General features: G+C 34.6%; 1 protein-coding gene across 1 annotated transcript in view; it reads right to left on the reverse strand.

The window, feature by feature from the left end:
- The window catches only part of ATRX (ATRX chromatin remodeler), a gene marked incomplete at both ends in the record, with an annotated part of 225503 nt that overhangs the window by 145742 nt on the left and 57634 nt on the right, over positions 1 to 22127 (reverse strand). Inside the window, 7 exon segments of the mRNA XM_084259121.1 lie at positions 1343 to 4422; positions 4735 to 4802; positions 7395 to 7504; positions 11441 to 11554; positions 14475 to 14599; positions 15761 to 15813; positions 17003 to 17058. Coding sequence (XP_084115247.1) covers positions 1343 to 4422; positions 4735 to 4802; positions 7395 to 7504; positions 11441 to 11554; positions 14475 to 14599; positions 15761 to 15813; positions 17003 to 17058 — 3606 coding nt within the window.

The raw sequence follows: 22127 nt of genomic DNA on the forward strand, positions 1-22127 counted from the left end.
TGTGTTTTGAATAAAAGTCCACAATCTTATACAATTCTGAAATCCAAAACAACTTAAAAGGTATTCATGAGGTGTTGGCAAAGTTCATTTGGCAACAAAACTTAATCTGAACTGTGTAAACCTTCATGTTTTACTGCAGAAATACTAATGTCTTTGATTATGTGGGTATTGCCCAACAGGGACTATTATAAAATACAGGGAAACTACTCCACATTTTTTAAAAAATCAAGAAGTCAAAATTTCTGAAATACATCAGTCCCCAAGAATTTCAGGAAAGAGAATGCAGAATTATAGTTATAATAGTCATACAGGAAGTCCGCCCTCTAGGCACATGAAAAATATACCATACATAATCACACTCGATTTTCAAATCAATTTAAGCACTCCATAAAGGAATTTAAACTTTTATTAAAAACCAAAATTCAAGTAAATTCCACTCTACTGGAGTGGAATAAAACTCTACTGGAATAAATGGAAAATCCTAACATAAGGAACGAAAGGAAAATTGTAAACATTCTTCCTGGGCTGGGAACACAGTTACATGTGAAATGTACTTTTATAAAATTTTTGGAGTAAATTTCAAGTGCCCCTGGTTAAACTAACCCATTAAAAATAAAGACACTACAACTGACAAGTTTATTTATTATACAACTAATTTCTTTAAAGAATTGCAATAATAAACACTTTTCATAATTGGATAAAGGAGGGTGGAGGGGTTCATTGACAAGTTGAACAAAATCCTAATTGTCGTAGTGCTCTAATCTCATCAGGGAAAGGTAATCCATGTACTTTTTGGATTTCTTCCTTTATTTTGTTAGTGTTAATGACAGAAATACCTATTTCCATCATTAGGAAAAACTGATAAGCACTAGCAAAGTGTGTCAATGAATTAAATTTAAATTTCAGGGTTTACAAAGCTAATCTGCACAATTTAAAATATCATATGCATAGCAAATCAGCAGTTGAAACTTACACACACCATGTTATACTGGTCCAAAGTACTCATTTTCGTTTCATGAATAAATACCTAGTGAACTACTGGCACCAGTCTGCTTTTCCTTTATAAGCTACTGTTCATTACTCCCAATAAAAGTATTAAATACTGATACTTTTATTGTTATTTTCCCAACAAACTTCAAATACTATCAATGTTTCAAATACCTTCCAATGATGATGGCACAAAAATGGAGAAAGGCTTTCTAAGTAAATCTCTAAAGAATGTTCAAATGGTCTTTTCCTAAACAGTTACCTTGCATTTGATTGGCTTAGGGAAAAATGAAGCAATGTAGTTATTAAAGAGAGGGAAAAGTACAAATGATATTTTTAATTTATTTTTGCATACCTGAAGATTGGCAAAATCCAGCATGTGAAGACAGCACTAAATTTTCTGTCACAGGCTTAATTTTCTGTTCATCACTGCTCCCCTCACCTACAGAATTCTGCTCATCATCTACTATATCAGATGAAGATGAGGAAGTAATGTCAGCTTGTTTCCTTTTAGTGCTTTTTCTTAGGGAGTTTCTCATTTTTTCCTTAACATTCCCTATCTTTTTTTTAGCTGAAGTTCGTTGTTTCTTCAGCTTTTTATTATCTTCAGAACTTTCCTCAGCATCAGAAGATGATGAGCCACATTGTGCCTCTGTGGTATTTCTCTTTGAATTTAAATTTCTTCTTTCCCGCGATTCAATTCTTTTCAGTCTCTTGTCAGAAGAATCACAGCCAATTTCTTTCATGGAATATTTCTCAGTATCAGATGATGAACAATCTTGTCTCTTCCTTAAACTCTTTTCAGGCAAGTTGCCCCTCTTTTTCTCTCTACCAGACGCACCATTCTTACTCCTTTTATCTTCTGAAGACTCGCAACTATCTCTTTTCCATGGCATCTTCTCAGCATTATCAGATAATTCATCCTTCTTTTTAGAAATTTTATGTTTTATTTTTTTACTTTTCTTTTCCCCATCAGTTGGGTCATTCTTATTTTGTTTTATACCTTTAGGAAAATGACAGATTTCTTCTCCCTCAGGTGATTTCTCAGTGCCATCAGACGATGATTCATAATGCTGTTCCATCTTAGTTACCTTTTTCTTCAAGTCTGAGATTTTCTTTTCTTTTTCATTTCCCATTTTACTCTGCTTTTGTTCATCTTCAGAGGATTCATCACTCTGCTCTTTCTTTGGGAATTTCTCAGCAAAATCAGATAATTCACCCTGTACTCTCTTACTTGGTTTGGTTTTCAGATGCTTACTCTTTTCCTTAGTTCCATAAACCTCTTTGTCTTCTGAAGAATTAACACTCTCCTCTTTCCCAGAAGATGGCTTATCAGCACCATCAGAGGAAACACCTGACTGCTGCTTCTTACAGAGTCTATCTCGTAATTCCATGAAGGTTTTATCTTTTTCAACTGTGCCTTCTACGGAAGAGAAATTCTCTCTCTCTTGTTTCCTTTCAGCATCATCGGATGATCCTTCTTGAGCACTCTTCAAACTTTTCTGCCCTTGGTTATCCATTCTTTTTTTGCTCTGTTTTTCGTCTTCAGAAGAATCATAATCATCTTTATGTGGAACTCTTTTTCTGGATGCTTTGGCAGCCCCAATTTTACTCATGCTTTTAATCTCTTTTTCTAATTCTGAGTCATAATTAGAAGATTCAGAATGGTTTTGTCGTTTCTTTTTAGAAACTACAGACCTTTTAACTGATTTGCCTTTTTTAATATCAAAATCTGAGCCAGATGTAGAACTTTTTCGTTTCCTTTTTCCTTTATCATCTTTTCCTGTTTGAGTTTTCAAATCATACAAAGTTTTGGCATGATTTGTATGAGTGTCATTAATATCAGTATCTGAAGAAGAACTGTGACTCATCCTTGATACCTCTTTGAGGATTGCTAGCATTTCATCAAAATCTGAATTTTGATCCACAATCTCTGACTGCTTAGATTTAGGCAGTTTATTAGGCTTAGGATTATCTATAGCACTCTCAGAAGAATTCCGCTTATCCTTTTTTCTCATTGGAACTGATAGTTTTTGTTTCTCCTTAACTGTTTCATTACTTTCTTCATCTGAATTAGATGTTGCAGGGTTGGTTTCTGTTGCTCTCCTCAAAGGTGTAGTCTTTACACGTGGGGATCTACGAAGATCAGATTCTTCTGAAAGTAATGGAATGTCGCTTTCAACCAAAAATTCATTATCACTCTTTTCCTGCCCAAGTCCACAGTTCTCTGGCTTGGGGTTCAGTCCAGAACTTTTATAGCTATCTTTATCTTGTGGAACATCCTGACAATCAACTCCTTTAATTGGGGAATTAGAAAGGGAAACAGGGGTGAGTTTAACATATAATTCTTTTGTTACTTTAGCTGCAGTTTTTGATTTAATACCTCCCCTGTTATCTTTTGAAGAAATATTTAATTTTACAGAATTCTCCAGTTCTTGCTCAGTTCCACTGTTGCCATCTCCCTGATAATCAACTGAACTCTGAACCTCCATTGCAGACTCAAGATTCTCAAAAATGTCTTCTGGAACTGAGGAAGGAACTGACACAATATCCATGTCTAAGTCTTCAGAAGTGTTAGCAGGTTCATACTGAGGTTCCTCTTTTTTATCAGATTTCTTATGTTCACCACTACTGCTTTTATTTGCTCTTTGTTCCTCTGCTACAACGCTTTGATCCATGTGCTCACTGTCTACCTGCTTTCTTGACACCTTAGCTTCTGACTTTGATATATCCTTCCGTTCCAAAGCATAGGATTTTTCTCCTTTTCGTACTTTTGTTTCAGACTTAATATCCATGACTTTATGCTCTTTGGTATTTTTCTCTTTGTTTACAGCATCCAAAGCTCGAATTTCAGAATTTAAATCTTCTTCTAATGCAAGATGAGCTTTCTTTATGTCAGCCAACACAGATTTAAAAGCTTTAAGCTGACGTAACTTTGTAGCAGAATTGATTTCTGAATTATCTGTTGCCTGCTTCAAAAACTTAACATAACTGGAGTTCATATTGGTTGTGGTCTCAATCAGTTTTTTTGCCTTCTTAATCATCTCCTTAGGCACAATTAGTGCTGCATAAGAGTAGGTTACAGAACCAGAACATGTATCTTCTAGTTTCTTTTCTTCTCCATTACAATTTGAACTATTTTTCTTAGGAGAAAATCTGGATGTATGTTCACAGACTTTATTACTCTTTTCACTATCAATTTTTATCTTCTTCTTATTTTGTTGCAACAACTGTTCTAAATTTTCAAATACACTGTTACATGCAGTGACCAAGTCCAACAAAGGCTCCGGGTGACAAATGTAGCAATACCATTGGTTGTTTTCATCCATTATTGTAGACAGCTCCTTTCGACCAAGGTTGCGCAAAATGCATTTCTTACAGAAGGCATTGTGGCAAAAGTCACAACAAATCAAGTTTCCACCTTCTGCACACCATCTGAAATTATTTAAAGATTAAAATATTATTCCCAAAAGGAACTTAACTGAAATCTTTTCATTATTAAAGCAATTTAAGTTTTCTTGCTGCTAATTTTAATAGTAATTTAAGTCATCTGCTTAGTCTTCATTGGAAATTTAAAGCAGATATATATTTAAGGATTTTTGGCAACTAAGAAAAACTTTTCATTAATGATGTAAATGATGATGCTAACTAAAAAGTGAATCTAATGAGAGACTACATAAGAATCCCCTTCACCTCAGAAAAAAGGAGATGACACTAAATTTTAGTTCATCTTGATTTATTACCTACCTACATTGTTCATCCATTCCATCTGAGTCACGGCTAATATCATCACTCATGTAATATTTAAAGCAGTTCTGTTAAAAGAAAGGGGAAATTTTATTAAAAAACTTAACATTCATAAAAGACAAAGACATTTTTAATGTCATTTAAAAAAGTGAGAGAATGTGTGTGTTTATATGTATGGTTGTGTGTTTTAGAGAATCACAGCAGAAACAATGCCTACTTAATATGAGAACTTTCCGTACATAAGGCTATCTCAAAAAGTTAACTTCTTGAAATAGATTTCCATATCAAACACCATTCACTAGTACTTGTATAATGTTTATAAAAGATTTTGATAAAGCAAATTTCTAATCGCATACAACTATTGAAGGACTACCTAAAAATGTATTAGAAGTTCTTGCTACTGGGCCTCCCTGGTGGCACAAGGGGTTAAGACACAACCTATGAAGCTGTGTGCAGCCTCTGCAACACGAGTTCAATCCCCAGCCAGGGAGCTACCCACATGGCACAGCAGACCTCTCCTGACTCACCTGCTGCTCCCCTCAGCAGTGTTTTCAGTCAATCTGCCTGTTCTGTTCCCCTCTCTGTCTCTGGTGAATCCTCTCACCCTCCACACCTCTGGCCCGTATCCCAGTTTGCAGCCTCTGCAGTGCTGGTTTGATCCCCAGCCACCAGCGAGGGTCCCACATGGCGCACAGACCTCTCCTGCCGCCCACTGCTCCCCTCAGCAGTGTATTTCGTCAGTCTGCCTGTTCTGCTCTCCGCTCTGGCTCTGGTGAATTCTCTCACCCTCCCGCGCTTCTGACTGTACCCAGTGCTTGTATAAATAAATAAATAAATCTTTAAAAAAAAAAAGTTCTTGCTACTTATACATTTAATAGTCATCATAATGACTTCTCGGCCTTTTGGCTAAGATTAACTGTAATAGTCGTCATATATAAATAGCTACCATATGGGGGAGGGAGAGGCGGGGAAAGGAAGGACTAGAGTCAAAATAAGGGGGGGGGGTGCAATTGTATGGGGAATATAACCAAAATGAAAATGCATACATTGTGCAAAGATGAAAAAAGATGTAAGAATTATATAAAATAAATATTTAAATAAAAAATAAAATAAATAGCTGCTATAGATAGTTAAGCAACATTATGCTACATTAACATACATTATGTTTAAATTTCATATGCGTACTATGCAAGACAGGAGGGATTAAGCCAAATTTGAGGGGAAAGTTTAAGGTGTTCATTAACATGTAAATAAAACCTCCTAAGCTCATATAACCAATAAGACACAAAGCTGATATTCAATTCTAAATCTGACTGACTTTAAAGTCCTTTTCACTAGAACTATAGAAAGGGAGAGTTCCACGCCCTCTGATAAACACTACTGATTACTGAAAAGGGGTCGGCTCAAAAGACTGCACCTTGGGAAAAAATGACCATATATTTAAAAGAAAAAGAATATACATCATAAATGCAGCAATATGAAATTCAGCTGTCAAAATTTAAAACTAGAAGCTACAACATATACCCTAGAAAGGGGAAATTTTATTAAAAAACTGGTAACAGTTTTAACTCCTGGCTGAACTAAACTGAAGGAAAGGAGGGACATACATCTAAAGGAGGAAGTAAACTTCAATATATTCAAGTAGGTAGAGAGCTATCAAAACTTTATACAAGAGGGCCTCCCCGGTGGCGCAGCGGTTGAGCGCTGGGTTGCGAAGCTGCCTGCGGCCTCTGCAGCGCCGGTTCGATCCCCGGCTGCTCCCCGGCCACCGGAGGAGGGTCCCACATGGCGCGCAGACCTCTCCTGCCGCCCACTGCTCCCCTCAGCAGTGTACTTCGGTCCTTCTGCCTGCTCTGCTCCCCGCTCTGGCTCTGGTGAATTCTCTCACCCTCCCGCGCTTCTGACTGTACCCAGTGCATGTATAAACAAAACAAACAAACAAATAAATAAATAAAGCATGCCTCTATAAAAAAAAAATTAAAAAAAAAAAAAACTTTATACAGGATAGTGAACTGGAACCTGAGTAAAGTCTAACCTGTCCCTGCATTTCAAGGAGGCATTTTATTAGAAACAAACTACAACAAGATTAATCTTAGCAGTAATTTGAGTTAGGGAAACCAAAACTTTGAGATATTTAAAATTCACTCCAAGTTATTATTAATTAAAAAGTATATAATGATTTAAGACTATCTTCAACAAATATGAAACATTTTTAATTCTACTAACTCCAAGTTATGTCAAAACTCTGCTCCACCTGAAGAATTTTGATTTGGGGAATTAGGGTACCTAAGAGGGAAGGTTATAAATTATAAATGTACACACACATACACTTCAGAGTCTCCAATACACCATGCTTTCCCTCACCTACCAGACTTTGAATACCATATTCCCTTTGCCTAGAACATGCTGAACCAATTCTCCATTGTAAACCCCCCCAGCACAACTCCAAGTTACATAGGCTTCTGTGTGTTCCAATAGTACACAGTATCTCCTCTATGGCACTTACTAGGCTTTTTAATATGCCTAAATTTCCTACTACAACATAAGCCCTCCAAGGACAGAAACAACTTCCACTTTCTTCATCACTGTTCACCAAAACCCTGACATGTAATAAGTATTCAAATATTTGTAGAATGAATTATCAATGGATAATTACATACCTTACAAATAAGTACTTGCAGTGAAGGGTGTCTATAAATGGAATCTTTTTGAAAATGATTGACCTGTTGTCCACAAGCTGTGCAGCTCACAATCCCATGAAGCCCATCTTCTAGGAGAAAGGAATTACCATTATTCACACATAAATACACACACAAAAAGATACTCGAGTTAACATTTTGTAACTTTTGTATTGGAAATTAAATACTTCATAGTTCTTGGAAAAATAACATTTTGTACACAGGTAGAAAGGACTTATTAAAAATATGACAACCATATCAAATACCAGAGCTACAAACTCTGCTTTCTTTTATAGATACAAGCCTTATCTCTAAAAACAACTTGATAAACCATGAACAGACCCCATAAAAGAAGTTATAAAAATAAGGGCCAAAAGCTCTTTTTCATTTTCCTAATGCTTTGCAAACAAAATTAGTACTGGTTCTTAAACACTGGGGAAGCAAGTGACATATATGGAACAAATTGTTTTGCCACTTTATATTTGTTGTTTGATACATCATAGTTTTTAATTCCCAAAATGGAATTGCCTTGCACCGATACTTTCAATTATCATATATGAAAACCCTGTAATTTTATATTATCAATTTCATCCCTAAAATTTACTTCAATACTGTTCACAATCTCCATGACGCTGCCATGTTTCTACATATACTCTATTGTCCAATCCATATCACCACTATCTAATCCTTCCAAATAAATACAAATAAGACTTGCAGTGTATCGATCTTGGCAGCAAACCTCAGAATGGCTGAGGTAGAAAGGCAAAGCCTCATTCCATAGTATCTACAGGAAAACAGACTGAAGTTATTCTATTCAACAAGTAAGAGGAAATCTCTCCTACTTCACTCTCATCACTAATTCTGCTTAGGGTAATGCATCACAATCAGATCTTGAACATTACAGACATCTGAACAATCTTTTCAAAAGCAAAGACAGACATTTCTACCCCTAAATCACTGAATGGGAATCTCCTAGACATTTAAATTTTACAAATGATTCCGATGTGCAAACAAGACCCTGATCTAAATAAGATGGTAGATTATAATTCAAAAAGAGGATGAGTGGTGGGGAGGGAGAACCTCAGTTTCTAACCCTAAATAAAAAACAAAACATCACCTATGTTTCTCACCTTTTAAATTTATATTTGTTTTTCTTAGTTTTAAGGTCCAAAGTACTGTAAACCCAAACTTTATCACAAATATTTAACTTCTGAAAATAAAAATAAGTTTAACCAAGGTTTAAGAGCACCATTACACTTTTCCAGAAAATATAGAGTATTTGAAGGCTGACTATATATAAGCTACTAATATTTTATTTTAAATCATACTGTACTACATTAGTGCTTGATTTTGGGTATTCATATATTCTGCATTTGTCTTAACAGAAGTAAATAAAAAGTATGCTTTTCAATTCAAATACTGATTGCATTTAAATAAACTGACAAGAATTAAAAACTAGAGTTTCAATGTTCATCCACTGTTAGGTAGTATCTATTAAGCATTCATTAAAGCATTCTACATACTTTAGCACACATATCACTCAAGAATTAAACAAAACTAGGTTATCTTTTAGAGAGTTTCTCCCTCATGTAAACAAGAGATTGTATAGAAGATACTGCAGCACAAATTAGAAAATTAGAAAACAAAAACATGGAAATAATCTCATATTTGGGGAATGGATACAGGTTTACAAAAGAATTCCATATAACAATGAAAAACTAGAAAATAGATGTACATTAACTATTTCAAAAACAATTTTGAATGAGAAATGTTGCAAAAGGATGTATGCATACAGTACTATTTTCTATATCTTTAAATGAAAAATAAATGCATTATGAATAAATTAAGTATAGAAAAACATGCATGGAAGCCACACACACACATACACACACACACACACGATACAAAATGATACAAACTTCAGGGTAACCATTACCAGAGAGGCGGGAGGAAGAGGAAATGGATGAGAGGACCGAAACAAATTTTATTTTGAGATCTGAAGCAAGTATTGCAAAATCATGAAATGTTATTCTATGTGCTTATTTCTATATGTGTCTGTTTTAAAATTTTATTTTTAATTATGAAGTAATTTAATGATTGTAATACAATGTGTAAATAGAAAAGAGGCCTTTCATTTCTGAAATTAATACATTTTAATAGTTTTAAAGGGAGAACAAAATTGTTATGGCATATAGAAAAGTTAGGTATAAAATTTAGTGTTCAATGATAAAACTAGAGAATGAATAACAAAATAGCTTATGGTATTTTAAACAGTGGCTCCTAAAATGTTAAATTAGATATATCTTTGTGCTTTAATTGTTTCAAATTAATAAAAGATTATTTTATATATACATCAAGTTTACCTTTTTGACAGTTCCTAAATTAGGTTTCAATGTTATAACTATCTTTAATATTAACTACCAAATCATTATCTCAAATCACTAGTTTACTCATACATGTGTATATAATTAGACATAATTAAATTTCTTGTGTGATTTCCAACAACAAAAGATATAACAAATTATTAAGACAAAAATTAACATGTGTGGTTATAAACATAAATGATATAAATATTCTTATAATGAACACTCAGTAAAATGTTTCAGAAACACATCAGCTCACACCAAATACAAACAGTACAGCAAGGTGGCACTAGGAACACCCACCCCAACTATTGTGATTCTATTTTTACATTTCTTTCAGTCTTTATCCACATTTCAGGCACTGACTGCTCCAGAATCCCACCCCAAAAAACACCATTAAAATATTAATTTTGACACAATGCAGTATACTTTAGTTATCTATGTTGTCTAGAAAACACATGATCAGAGGAAAAGAAACACTTGCTAATAGTCCTTACCATTACCTCTTACATGATGACTCTCTTAAGTTTTATGACTATTACTTAGTCTTAATGAGCTTTGCTGCTGCAATGGTAGTTTCCCTATTATGAACTAGGTTCTCAACATGCCTTCCTAATGTTTGAAAGGGATAGACCAAACTCTTGTAGACCTAAGACTAAACAACATTTCCTTGATTTTTTCCCAACAACCTAATGAATTATTTAATCTGAAAAGATGTATAACATTTTACAAATACAGATATAATTTCTTATTTTATCAAGATAATAATATAGCACTGAAATAAAAATCACAATTATCATGATGAATTAAACAGACATGCTTCCAATATACTTCTCCTTAGAAATACAGTGTTATGTTTTATCTTCTAGAGATCCATTCCTTTTATAGTCATGGATTCTGGCTCTATTAATCTGCCAAAAAATACATATAGGCACTATTTTAAAATCACATGCAAACACATATTCCATTGTCATAAATTTCTAAATGAATCCTCCTTACGATAACTTTCTAAGATGGTTAGCCAGTATGGTTGTATGTGTAAGTGAGGGTGGACAGACAAAGGGAGAAGCAGCTCAGACAGATGAAGGGAGGGTTACTAGTTCTAACTTCCTCTTCCTGCTCATATCTACATTGCTATCCTTAGATAAACAGATCTCCAATTTTAATGTATGTAAGAACTGGGGCATTTTCTTGATGTCATCCCTCAACATTGTAATTAAGAATGGAGTCGAGGGACTTGCTTTTTTAATAAGCACATCAGGTAACACTAATTCAGATGTTCATCGCTCTGTGAAACTATGTTTTAGCTACATATAAGTTACCTGAAGGCAATAGGCAAGATTTTGTCCAAATATGAAATTCTTTGGGGGTGAGAGGAACACATGGTATTCGAGCAATAGGCATTACAGAACTTACATATGCAAGAAAGAAATGCTAAGCTTCTTTAAATAACATTAACAGCCACTGAAGGCAAAGGTGTTGGGATAAATGGTGTTTAACCTTTTCTGCTTCAGAGCTCAGAGAGAAACAGAAGTTATTTTTAAGTAGTGCTTTTAATAAACAATGGGCAAAAAAGTGGAGGTATTTTTAGTAAGCACATCAGATTTTCCAATATGGTCATAAACAGCAATTGAAACTCATGTTTTCATTTTCACTTGTATTTACCTCCGCGTTTTTTGAGACTTTCAGTTTTCATTTTACTTCTGCTTCTAAATTCAGGCCCTTTAAAATCATCTTTGTCTTCATTCAGCACTGGCTCTGGTTGTACAATCACTGTACCTAGAATGATTTCATTTAAAAAACCATTACACATATTAAATGTGCAAGTGAAGTACAAGACTTCAGTTCAGATAAAGCCAACATTGCTGGTACATAGTTTTGCTTCTTTCAAGCTTTCAATACTTGTAATAAAGACCTCCCAAGAGTAAATAAATCATGGAAATAATAAAAGGGCCAGGTGTCAACAATCAGATTACTTGTTGGAATATAGATCATAAAAAAAGGGGAGGTATTATAAACTGATAACAGAAATGTGTGAATAAAGTAGAAAGCCTCAGCCCAGTTCTGAATTTTTATAAGTGCCTATCACAAAAGCTGTTTTGAATATGAATATCCACGCTAAGCTCCATAAGGAGTTCATAAATTAAAAGGACAAGGAAAAAAATTTTTAAAGATGACCTATTCTCATAATCCAAATCACAAACTCAGGAAAAGAGTTTTAAGGGTTGTTTTTACTGTTGTGGGGGAATATGGGGGGGATTAAAAGTTCATTCCGCTACTACTGCTATACCCATTCTGCAGCATTGCCCATCTAGTATGCCAAAGCTTCAGTACTCTGCCAAGTCTTTGAAGAGTTTTAAACAGAAGACTGTATTAAGATACTTAGGTTCAAGCATTCTAACACTAAACTACAGAACAAGGTCAACTGTTGGTTCCTATAAAGTATTTTAAAAGAATGTTACTTTCTTATCGATAAAACGTGAACTGAGGAGAGATTGTTAAGTTTTGATTATGATTTCTCAAAAGCAAATATAACAGTGACACGGTAAAAAGGGTCCAGGTCTCACATATACACATTACTTGGCTTAGTTATTGGGCATTATTGGCAACAGTGAAGAACCTGGTAGATGTCAGGGGCTGTTGCCCTGCAACAAAGCCCTACGTTATTAGCAAGCCGATTTTGACAAGGTATAGCACTTATATAAGTGAATTCCCGAGTTTCTGAAAGGGGGAATCAAGGTGGGGAAGGCACAGAGGATTGAGCTTTTACAAACTGGTAAATTTAAATGATCTCCACAAAAAGTGTTTTACTTATGACAAACATTTGATGAAAATATTCTCAGAGGAACCCTGGCATTTGAAAAATAGCTGAAGATTTAAAAGATTTAATTTTTTTTAGTTATTTCTGAATATTCTTCTCTAAATGGAAGTGAAGAAACACAATGAAAAGAGCACTCACTAGCTTTGGATTGAGGCAGACTAGGGATCAAATCTTAGCATCTCAATTTAAAGCTAAAAAAGGTAACGGAGCTCTGAATTTGTTCCTTCAGCTCTGTAAGTAGAAGCAACAACTATCTTACAGTATCGTTTTGAGGATTAAATGAGCTAATTTTTTAAAAGTCTGATAGCTACACATGTCCAATATAGTATTATAACAATTCATTATAATCACCCAGATTTAACCTTATGGAAAAAGTCTTATTTTTGGTTTGACTGGAGAGAATTATGCTTAGCTCAGGTTAACATTCCAAAGTTTCTTCACAGTATCATTAAAAGAAGGATCTGAATTCCGAGTTTTTAGCTCACTCAGTGGCCATCATAAGGACTCCCAGTGACAACTGCTGAGAATGTAACAATCCAAAGTGAGTCACTCCCTATGGGACTCAGACTCCCATGTTAGCTGCTTCTGCACTTGGTCACCAAACCATTACATAAAATTTTCATAGATGATTTACAAAGTCAAGAAAATAGTAGATCTATCAATTTTTCTTCTATCTCTCTTCTTTCTCTCCTTCATTCTTTTTCTTCATTTCATTTCTCACCATTGAACTCCTAATTGATCCTGGTAAAGCAATGTCTTTATCTTCTTACCCACCATATTTTTTAATCTTCCATAATCAAAAAATGTGTCATAAAAACATAAGTATACACATAGAATAAAGTTTAATAAACACTGCTATAAATGGTTGTCAGAATAAATTTGAAAAATCTGTTAGGAGTCTTAAACATTTAACTCAATAAAGAAAAGAGATTTAAATTTTTGATTCTGGAACACTGAAATTACAAGTCCCCTGTAATCGTTCATCATGTAATCATACTGTTCTCAGACATGGGCTATGAAAAGTCCACAATTTTCGTTTGGCTTCCCCTCAATCTAATTAGTGAAGGTTTTTTTTAATTATTTTTTTTAGATTTATTTATTTATTTATACAAGAAGAACCAGGGTACAGGCCAGATGCGTGGGAGGGTGAGAGGATTCACCAGAGACAGAGCAGGGAGCAGAACAGGCAGACTGGTGAAATACACTGCTGAGGGGAGCAGCGGGCAAGACAGGAGAGGTCTGCCACGCCATGTGGGACCCTCGCCGGCCGGCTGGGATCAAACTGGTGCTGCACAGGCTATGGAGAGCTTCACAGCGTGGCGCTCAACCGCCTGCACCACCAGGGGAGGTCCCTAATTAGTGAAGTTTTAAGGTTAGATCTGCAAAAATTGAGAGGTAGGTGACAAGGCTTTGTAGAAAGATAAATGCAAAAAACATACCTAAATCTACCTTTAATAGTTTACCATACCTTTGAACAATAGGGAATTTAAGAATTCAGTAAGGCAAACTAGACTTTAAATATTTTTTGTAAGTTTTCTGAACATTTTTTCTATAAATCAAATACATTAAAATTTACTGTATTTACTGTATAAAAATTATTAGACTTTTAAAACAATTTCCACATTTAGGTATGATTTGGGAACTAAAATCTCTTTTCAAAAACCCTAAATAAAGAGAAAATAAGTTTTGATCATTTAAAAGCTGAATATTATAAATTTTAACCTCAAAAACACATTATCACTTATGCTAACATACTGTCAGACTATCACAATTAAAATGAAATGACTGGTCCTTTACACACAGCTAATAGTAATCAAGTTCCAATTCTGTAATAACATATAAAATACATTTCCACTTCATATGAAAAATACACATTACCTTTTGGCAAGCTTTGCATAGTAATATCATTTTCTGAATTTTCATTAGAAGCATCTTCATTTACAAATTCATCCAAAGGTTTTTCATCATCTGACTCTACATACTTCGTTACAATTGAAGGTTTCCTATTAAAGAATTAAGTCCACACAATTATGGGCATTCTGACAATCGGAGCAGCAACCAAAAAACATAAATAATGTGTTTTCAGATTTAGCAATAGCTCCTTACAAATTAGACAAGTGAGAATCAACTAGAGAAGTATACATGCCTATAAGTTTATTACTGAAGAATATACTTCAGATGGATTAGTGTAGGAACAGGATACGTATGTATTGAAAAAGCTACCAGGGGGACGGTTCTCCTCTTTAAGAATCACTAACTTAGAAAATAATTTAATAATAAGCAAGTGGTTTATTAAACTTTATTTATTAAAAAGCAAGCTATTCAAGATGGTTAGAAACAATGAAAGCCTAATAGGATAAGCTGCAAAATTCTAATAAAACTATACTTAACAGTATGGTATACATTATATTATGCTCAGAAGTAGTTTCAGTTCTTATGTACAATTCACATTGAAAATTTAACATTTAACAGTATTTTTATCATTTATTGATCTTCTCCTAATTTTTTCATAATGATTATGGCAATCACTCCCCATCATAGACAAATATAATCCTTAAAAACCCATGCTATCTCATTAGGCATTCAAGGTTTCATTTCCCATTTTCTCCTTTTTTAAAAGCACATATTTGATCTAAAAGAAATGATGTACAATATTACAAGGAGAATTACTACATAATAAATCCAACCCAGAAGATTCCATTAGAATTCAGTCAGAATGAGCAAATATTGGATGTGAGGGTGATCTGGTTGTGACATTTGTCACCCCAGTGATTGCCAGGGTTGATTCAGTTGATCTGGCTGGCTAGGCAGGTATTCCTTTCCTCCCTCAGGGTTCTATGTGCAACCCTCCCAAAGCTGCATTCTTGATCAAAGAAAATGGCCTTCACTGAATAGAGATGGACCATTTCATGAAGGGTATATGAGTAACTGTGCTTCCCTACCAGAATCTCCAAACAAGCTCTCAAAAATGACTAATTACTAAAGCCAAGTGTCAGATACATGAAGTTTCATTATGCGTGAAGATGTAAATAGGTATGTTTGTATAAAATAGTTTACCTGAAACAAGTGTGTTTAAAGTAAGTTTAGAAAAACATTGTTCTTTTTAGATATAAAAAATAAAACAACCTGAAAAAGAAAATGTTTCCCATTAAGGATCAACCAACCTCTTTGATCGTGACGATCCTGATGATTTGGATTTTTCTGAAGAGCTAGCTCCCTAAATTGAGAAATAAATACAAAGGTGAGTAGCACTCTCAAAGCAAAATACCTACAAAATTAACTATTTTCCCTGCACTAAGATATTTGATGTAGTGATACGTGATATAATCAAAATTTTATATATATGAGTAAAATATATTTCTTTCTAAAAGAAACACGAGAAACTGATTCTGATTTGCTGTCAAGTATCCTTTATTTAATTTTGTTTGGTTTTTATTCAATTTTTACTATTGAATTTTGTGGGAGTGGGAGAGAACATACTATTTATCATGATCTTGGCCCTAATCAACAATGACAAAACAAAGTATAAAAGTAATCCTGGGTCCTCCCTGGTGGCACAAGGGGTGAAGTGGCAGCACTATGAAGCTATCTGCAGCCACTGCAGCATAAGTTCAATCCCCGGCCAGGGAGGTGACCCACATGGCACAGCAGACCTCTCCTATCTTGCCTGCTATTCCCCTCAGCAATGTATTTCAGTCAATACGCCTCTTCTGTTCCCCGTTCCCCACTCTGTCTCTTGTGAATTCCTCTCATCCCCCCCACAACTCTGGCCTGTACCCCAGTTCTTGTACGTATAAATAAATCTTTAAAAAAATAATAAGTAATCCTATTCCAACAAAAGGAAGGAGTTTTTAGATGCAAAAATGTGTCATTTTCTCTATCCTAGTACATGGCACAAAGTAACATCTACAATTTGCTATGACATACTAAATTCACCATCATTTTGCCAGTACCCTAAGTATATCATACTGGATTAAATATCTACACTAGCTAAAACAGAATAGCAAAAGCACAGTGTAGGCCTGGAGTCAGATAAAGGACCTCAAAATGGGTTCCCATAATAATTGCTAATATTCCGAATATCCAAATTTGAGAGATCTCAGAACCACAGGGTCAGGTTGACAACAGCCACCTTAAGAAACACTGTTGCAATATAAAAACCTTCAGATACCTATCTGTTAGCAAGTCTTCTGTAGTGTAGGTACATGGTTGAGGCAAATCATAACACTAATAAAAATAATAAACAACTTCTAAAAATGGAAAACTAATCAAGCTGAAATATCACAATACTTGGGTAAAAAAGTGGATACATATAAAATTATATATGTATTGAACAGAAGCAATCAGATGACATACTATGATTATTTATAAGTAAATATCTCTTAAGTGTTTCAAATTATTCTTACCTCCTCTTTGCTGTTTTCCATCATATCAGAATTACTTCCAGAACTACAGATTTTATCTTAAAAGAGAAGAAACAAAAACTTCTTATCTCATTAACACATTTATCAAACAGAAAACTAATACCTACAATTCCATGAACCCAATTTTCAACTTAAGAAGTACAGCAATATCAGTACTATACTACACACATTAAAATACTCCAAAATGATACACTCTACCCATAACTGTTCACTAGGGAGGCTTGGATAAATCTCTCCCCAAGGTACATCTAAGAAAAATTAAATTTTGCCCCAAGGAAATTTCACCAGTTTATCACCGACAACAGAGGACTAAACCATGGATATTTTGCTCTGCAGCTGGTGGTTCACTATGGCGACAGGATAGGGAGAAGCAAAGCAACCATCAAACAGGGGACAGCCAATCCAGTCAGCCAAACATCCTAGGGACCAAAAACAGACTGTGGTATAGGGACCAAGCTTGGTGAATCTTTTCACTGAAAGGGGAGTATAAGCCTACACGCACATGAGACACTGGTACCATTGGTTCTGTCACAGAAAACCTGGCTACCAACTGTGGAGGTGACAAAACCTCTTTTCCCCTGACTGCTGGGATTTGAGAGAGACCTGTTGTACTCTGCAGAGAAGAGAAGCAAGAAGATATGGTCCTAGAATTTGGGTACTGTTAAGCAGGGAACAATGTTTGCTGTGAACCCAATGAGAGAAAAAGCAATGTAAAACTATCCACCTCCAATAGCCCTCCTTCCCCAACAAGACTGAGAACAACTCTTTGAAATGCAACTTTTTATACCTCTCTTACCTGCCACCAAACTAAAGGAAGATGATAAAACTAAAGATACAGTACACCAAACGGAAAAATAAAAAAAAACAATAAGGCAACACACACACCTGGGAAATAAGGAGCAAAACAAAACAAGATGCAAAAACTAAAAGAGAAGAATAGATAAAGGACAAAGAACTCAAGTATAGAACAGAGGATTGAGAATAACAATCATAAACAGAAAGGCAGGTTTAGGATCTTACAAAACAGATCCAGGCAGAAAAACATCTTTGCTAACGAGACTGAAATCACTAAATGAGAGAGAGAAAAAGAGAAACTGAAAAAAATTAGAATATGGAAAGAAAATTAGACTTAAGCGGCAAAAGAATTTTAGAAATTGAAGATATAAATGCACAATGACCCAACGGAAGAGAGAAAAATAAGATTTAGGAAAAATAAAGAAACATTACAAGACATATCACACTCCACTAGAAGAAGAAACATACAGATGATGAGTATTCCAGAACATGAATAGAGAAAAGAACAGAGATACTATTCAATGAAATAGTGGAGCATTTCCAAAATTAGGAAAGAATTAAACACAGATGTCCAAGAAAGCAAAAGAATACCCAAGTTTCTAAATGCAAATGAGCTTCACCAAGACACATCACTGTAAAAGATCAAAAGTCAAAGATAAAGAAAATATATTAAAGGGTGCTAGAAAATATAACACACAAAGGCACATTCCATCAGATTGCAGATATTCTAAACACTGGAATTTATAACTCAAAAAGACAAAAACTGCCAGAACAAAGGAAACCAAAGTTCTGCATAAGAAGGAAATAATAAAAATCAGAGGGGAAATAAAATAGAACCAAAAGAAGACACAAAAGATCAATGAGACAAAAAGCTATTTATTTTAAATGATAAACCTATTTTTAATATTTTGAGAAACCTCCACATCCTTTCCCAGAGGGGCTGGACCCGTCTACATTCCAATCAACAGTGTAAGAGGGTTCCTTTTTCTCTATATTCTCACCAACACTTGTTTCTCGTCTTTTTGATATGGGCAATTCTTATGAATATGAGATGGTATCTCACTGTGGTTTTGATTTGCATTTCCCTGATAAGTGAGGATGAGCATTATTTCATGTGCCTGTTAGTTATCAGTATGTCCTTTTTAGAGAATTGTCTGTTTAGCTCTTCTGCCCATTTTTTTTTTTGAATGGCTCATTTTTCATTTGCTGAGTTCCTTGTAAAACCAAACCAAAAACAAACCCTAGAAAACTGACTGTCGAATAGAGGCTACAAGGGAGCAAGAGGACACAGTGAGGAAGAGGCACAATGGACTATAATAGAGCATTATGTGTGCTTTGGTGGTAGGTGCGGCATGAGGACAGGCATGTGAGGTGTGATCCTATGCCTCTGAATCTCATACATACAATGTAGAAAAATAATATTATCTCAATTTAAAAAAAAAGAAGAGAATAAACCCAACTAAAAAGAAACAGAAATTAAAAACGTGGCATTACAACAGTATCAGAGCTATACAAAGGATTATAAGAGACTGTTAAGAATATCCATATACAAACAAATTAGGCAACCTAGAAGAAATGGGCAAATTCTTAGGTTCATATACTACCTTCCAAGACTAAACACGGATAAAAGACAAGTAAAGTGAAGGACCTATACACTGAAAATTGTAACACACCAGAAAATAAAAGAAGACACAAAGAAATATATATTCTATGTTCATGAACTGAATGAATAAACATTGTTAAAATGGCCATGTTAGCTAAAGCAATCTACAGATTCAACACAATACTTATCAAATCAAATCCCAATGACATTTTTCTCAAGCAAATGGAACAATTATAAAATTTGTATGGAACCACAAAAAAACTCTAATAGCTAAAGCAATCCTACGAGAAAAGGAGAAATATGGAGGTATCACACTTCCTAACTTCAAACTATACTAAGCTACAAGAGTATTCAAAATCATAATGTACTGAAACAGCAACAAAAGTACAGACCAATGAAATAAAAGACAAAACAAAAACAAACTCCAAAAACAAACTCCAAAGATATATGGACAGTTACTCTGACAAATAAGTCATGACCACACAATGGAAAGAGGAAAAAGCCTCTAACAAGTGGTTTTGAGCAATTTGGAGAGCTTCATGCAAAATAAATGAAACTAGACCATTAAATTTATATTCCAGAGATGAAACTTAATTCAAAATGTATTAAAGACTGGGATATAAGACCCAAAACCATAAAATACATTAAAGAAAACTGGTGATACTCTCCTTGACATCAACTGAAGATACGTTTTTGGGGATAAAACTACAACAGCAAGGAACAAGGAAGCAACAATAAACAAATGGAACTACATCAAACTAAAATGCTTCTGTACAAGAAAAGAAGAAGCCACACAAAATGGAAAGTTACTGATTAGGAGAAGATATGCACACATAGAATGTTCAACATGTGGTTAACTTCCATAACATATAGGAAACCCATAAATCTCAACAAGAAAAAAACAACCCAATCAAAATAGAAGCAAAAGATCTAGACAGGGCCTCCCCTGTCGCGCAGCGGTTGAGTGCTTGGTTGCGAAGCTGCCCGCAGCCTCTGCAGCGCTGGTTCGATCCCCGGCTGCTCTCCAGCCACTGGAGGAGGGCCCACATGGCGCGCTGACCTCTCTTGCTGCCCACTGCTCCCCTCAGCAGTGTGATTTGGTCCTTCTGCCTGCTCTGCTCCCCGCTCTGGCTCTGGTGAATTCTCTCACCCTCCTGCACTTCTGAGTGCTTGTATAAATAAATAAAAACTAAATAAATCTTTAAAAAATTAAAAAAGATCTAGACAATTCTCCAAAGACATACAGATCAATGCTTACATGCACATTCTAAAACCCTTCACAGCATAAGGGAAATACAAACCAAAACCACAATGAGATATTACCTGACCCCTATTTGAAAATGACCTATATCAAAAAAGACTGTAAACAAAAAGTGTTGTGAGAAAATGGAACACTCAACACTCTATGGTGGGGATACAATTTGGTGAAAACATTATAAAAATTCTTCAAAAAAAATCAAAACAAAAACATATTATGGTCCAGAAATATCATATTTAGGTATTTACTGAAAGAATAGGAAAACACTAATAAGAAAAGGTATATGTACTCCTTTGTTCATGGCAGCATTGTTCACAATAGCCAAATCATGACACAAACCTAAATGCCCATCAACATACGACTGGATAGAGAAATTGTGGAAAATACACTAAATGGAATACTACACAGCTATTAAAGTTAAATATTGCCTTTTGAGACAAAATTTATGTATTTTGAGGAGGTTATGGTAAATTAAGTCAAAAAGTGAAAGTTACTGGATGGTTTAATACATTTGTGGAATATAAATAACCAAAGAAAACACACTAGCAAAACACAACAAAAATAACTGTTAGACTCTGTGAAAAATACACTGTTTACCAGAGGGAACGGGGGAGAGGAGAAGTGATAGGAGAAGGAAGGTGATAAGGTACTCTCTGGAGCTTTGCTGGAGGATGACTGAAGTATGTGCACATATGAAAGCGTGAAGTTCTTCTCCCAAAATTATATAGTTATGTAAACAAATGGCAAATCAATAATATTTGAAAGAAAAAATATCAAAAGAAGAATTTTCGGGGTAAAAACATTATTTTAACACATCAATCTCTTCTTTAAAAGCATTAAATGTGAGGTCAACATCACACTAATGCCAAAACTAAGCAAAGACAACACAAAGAAAACTACAGAGCAATCTCCCTAATGAACACAGATGCAAAAATGCTCAATAAAATCTTTGCAAACCAAATCCAAAAATACAGTATAAAGATAATGCACATGACCAAAGTCGGATTTATACCAGAAACACAAGGATGGTTAAACATCAATAAATCTTAATGCAATTCACCACATCAACAAAAAGGAAAGAAAAAAACCACATGACCATATCAACAAATGCTGAGAAGGCATTTGATAAGATTCAGTATCAACTTATGATAAAAAACAGTTGAAAAACTGGGGATAAATAGAACTTATCTTAACATAATATAGGCCATACATGACAAACCCACACCTAGGATCATTCTCAGTGGTGAAAACCTGAAAGTCTTTTCACTAAGATCTGGTACAAGACAAGGATGCCCACTCTAATACTATTCAGCATATATTAGAAGTTCAAGCTACAGCAATTAGACAAAAGATATAAAATGAGTCCAAATTGGGAATAAAGGTGTAAAACTATCATTATTTGCAGATGATATGATAACACACATGGAAAACCCAAAGACTCCATGGAAAAA

Source organism: Talpa europaea, assembly GCF_964194135.1.
Source record: "Talpa europaea genome assembly, chromosome: X".
Taxonomy (NCBI): domain Eukaryota; kingdom Metazoa; phylum Chordata; class Mammalia; order Eulipotyphla; family Talpidae; genus Talpa; species Talpa europaea.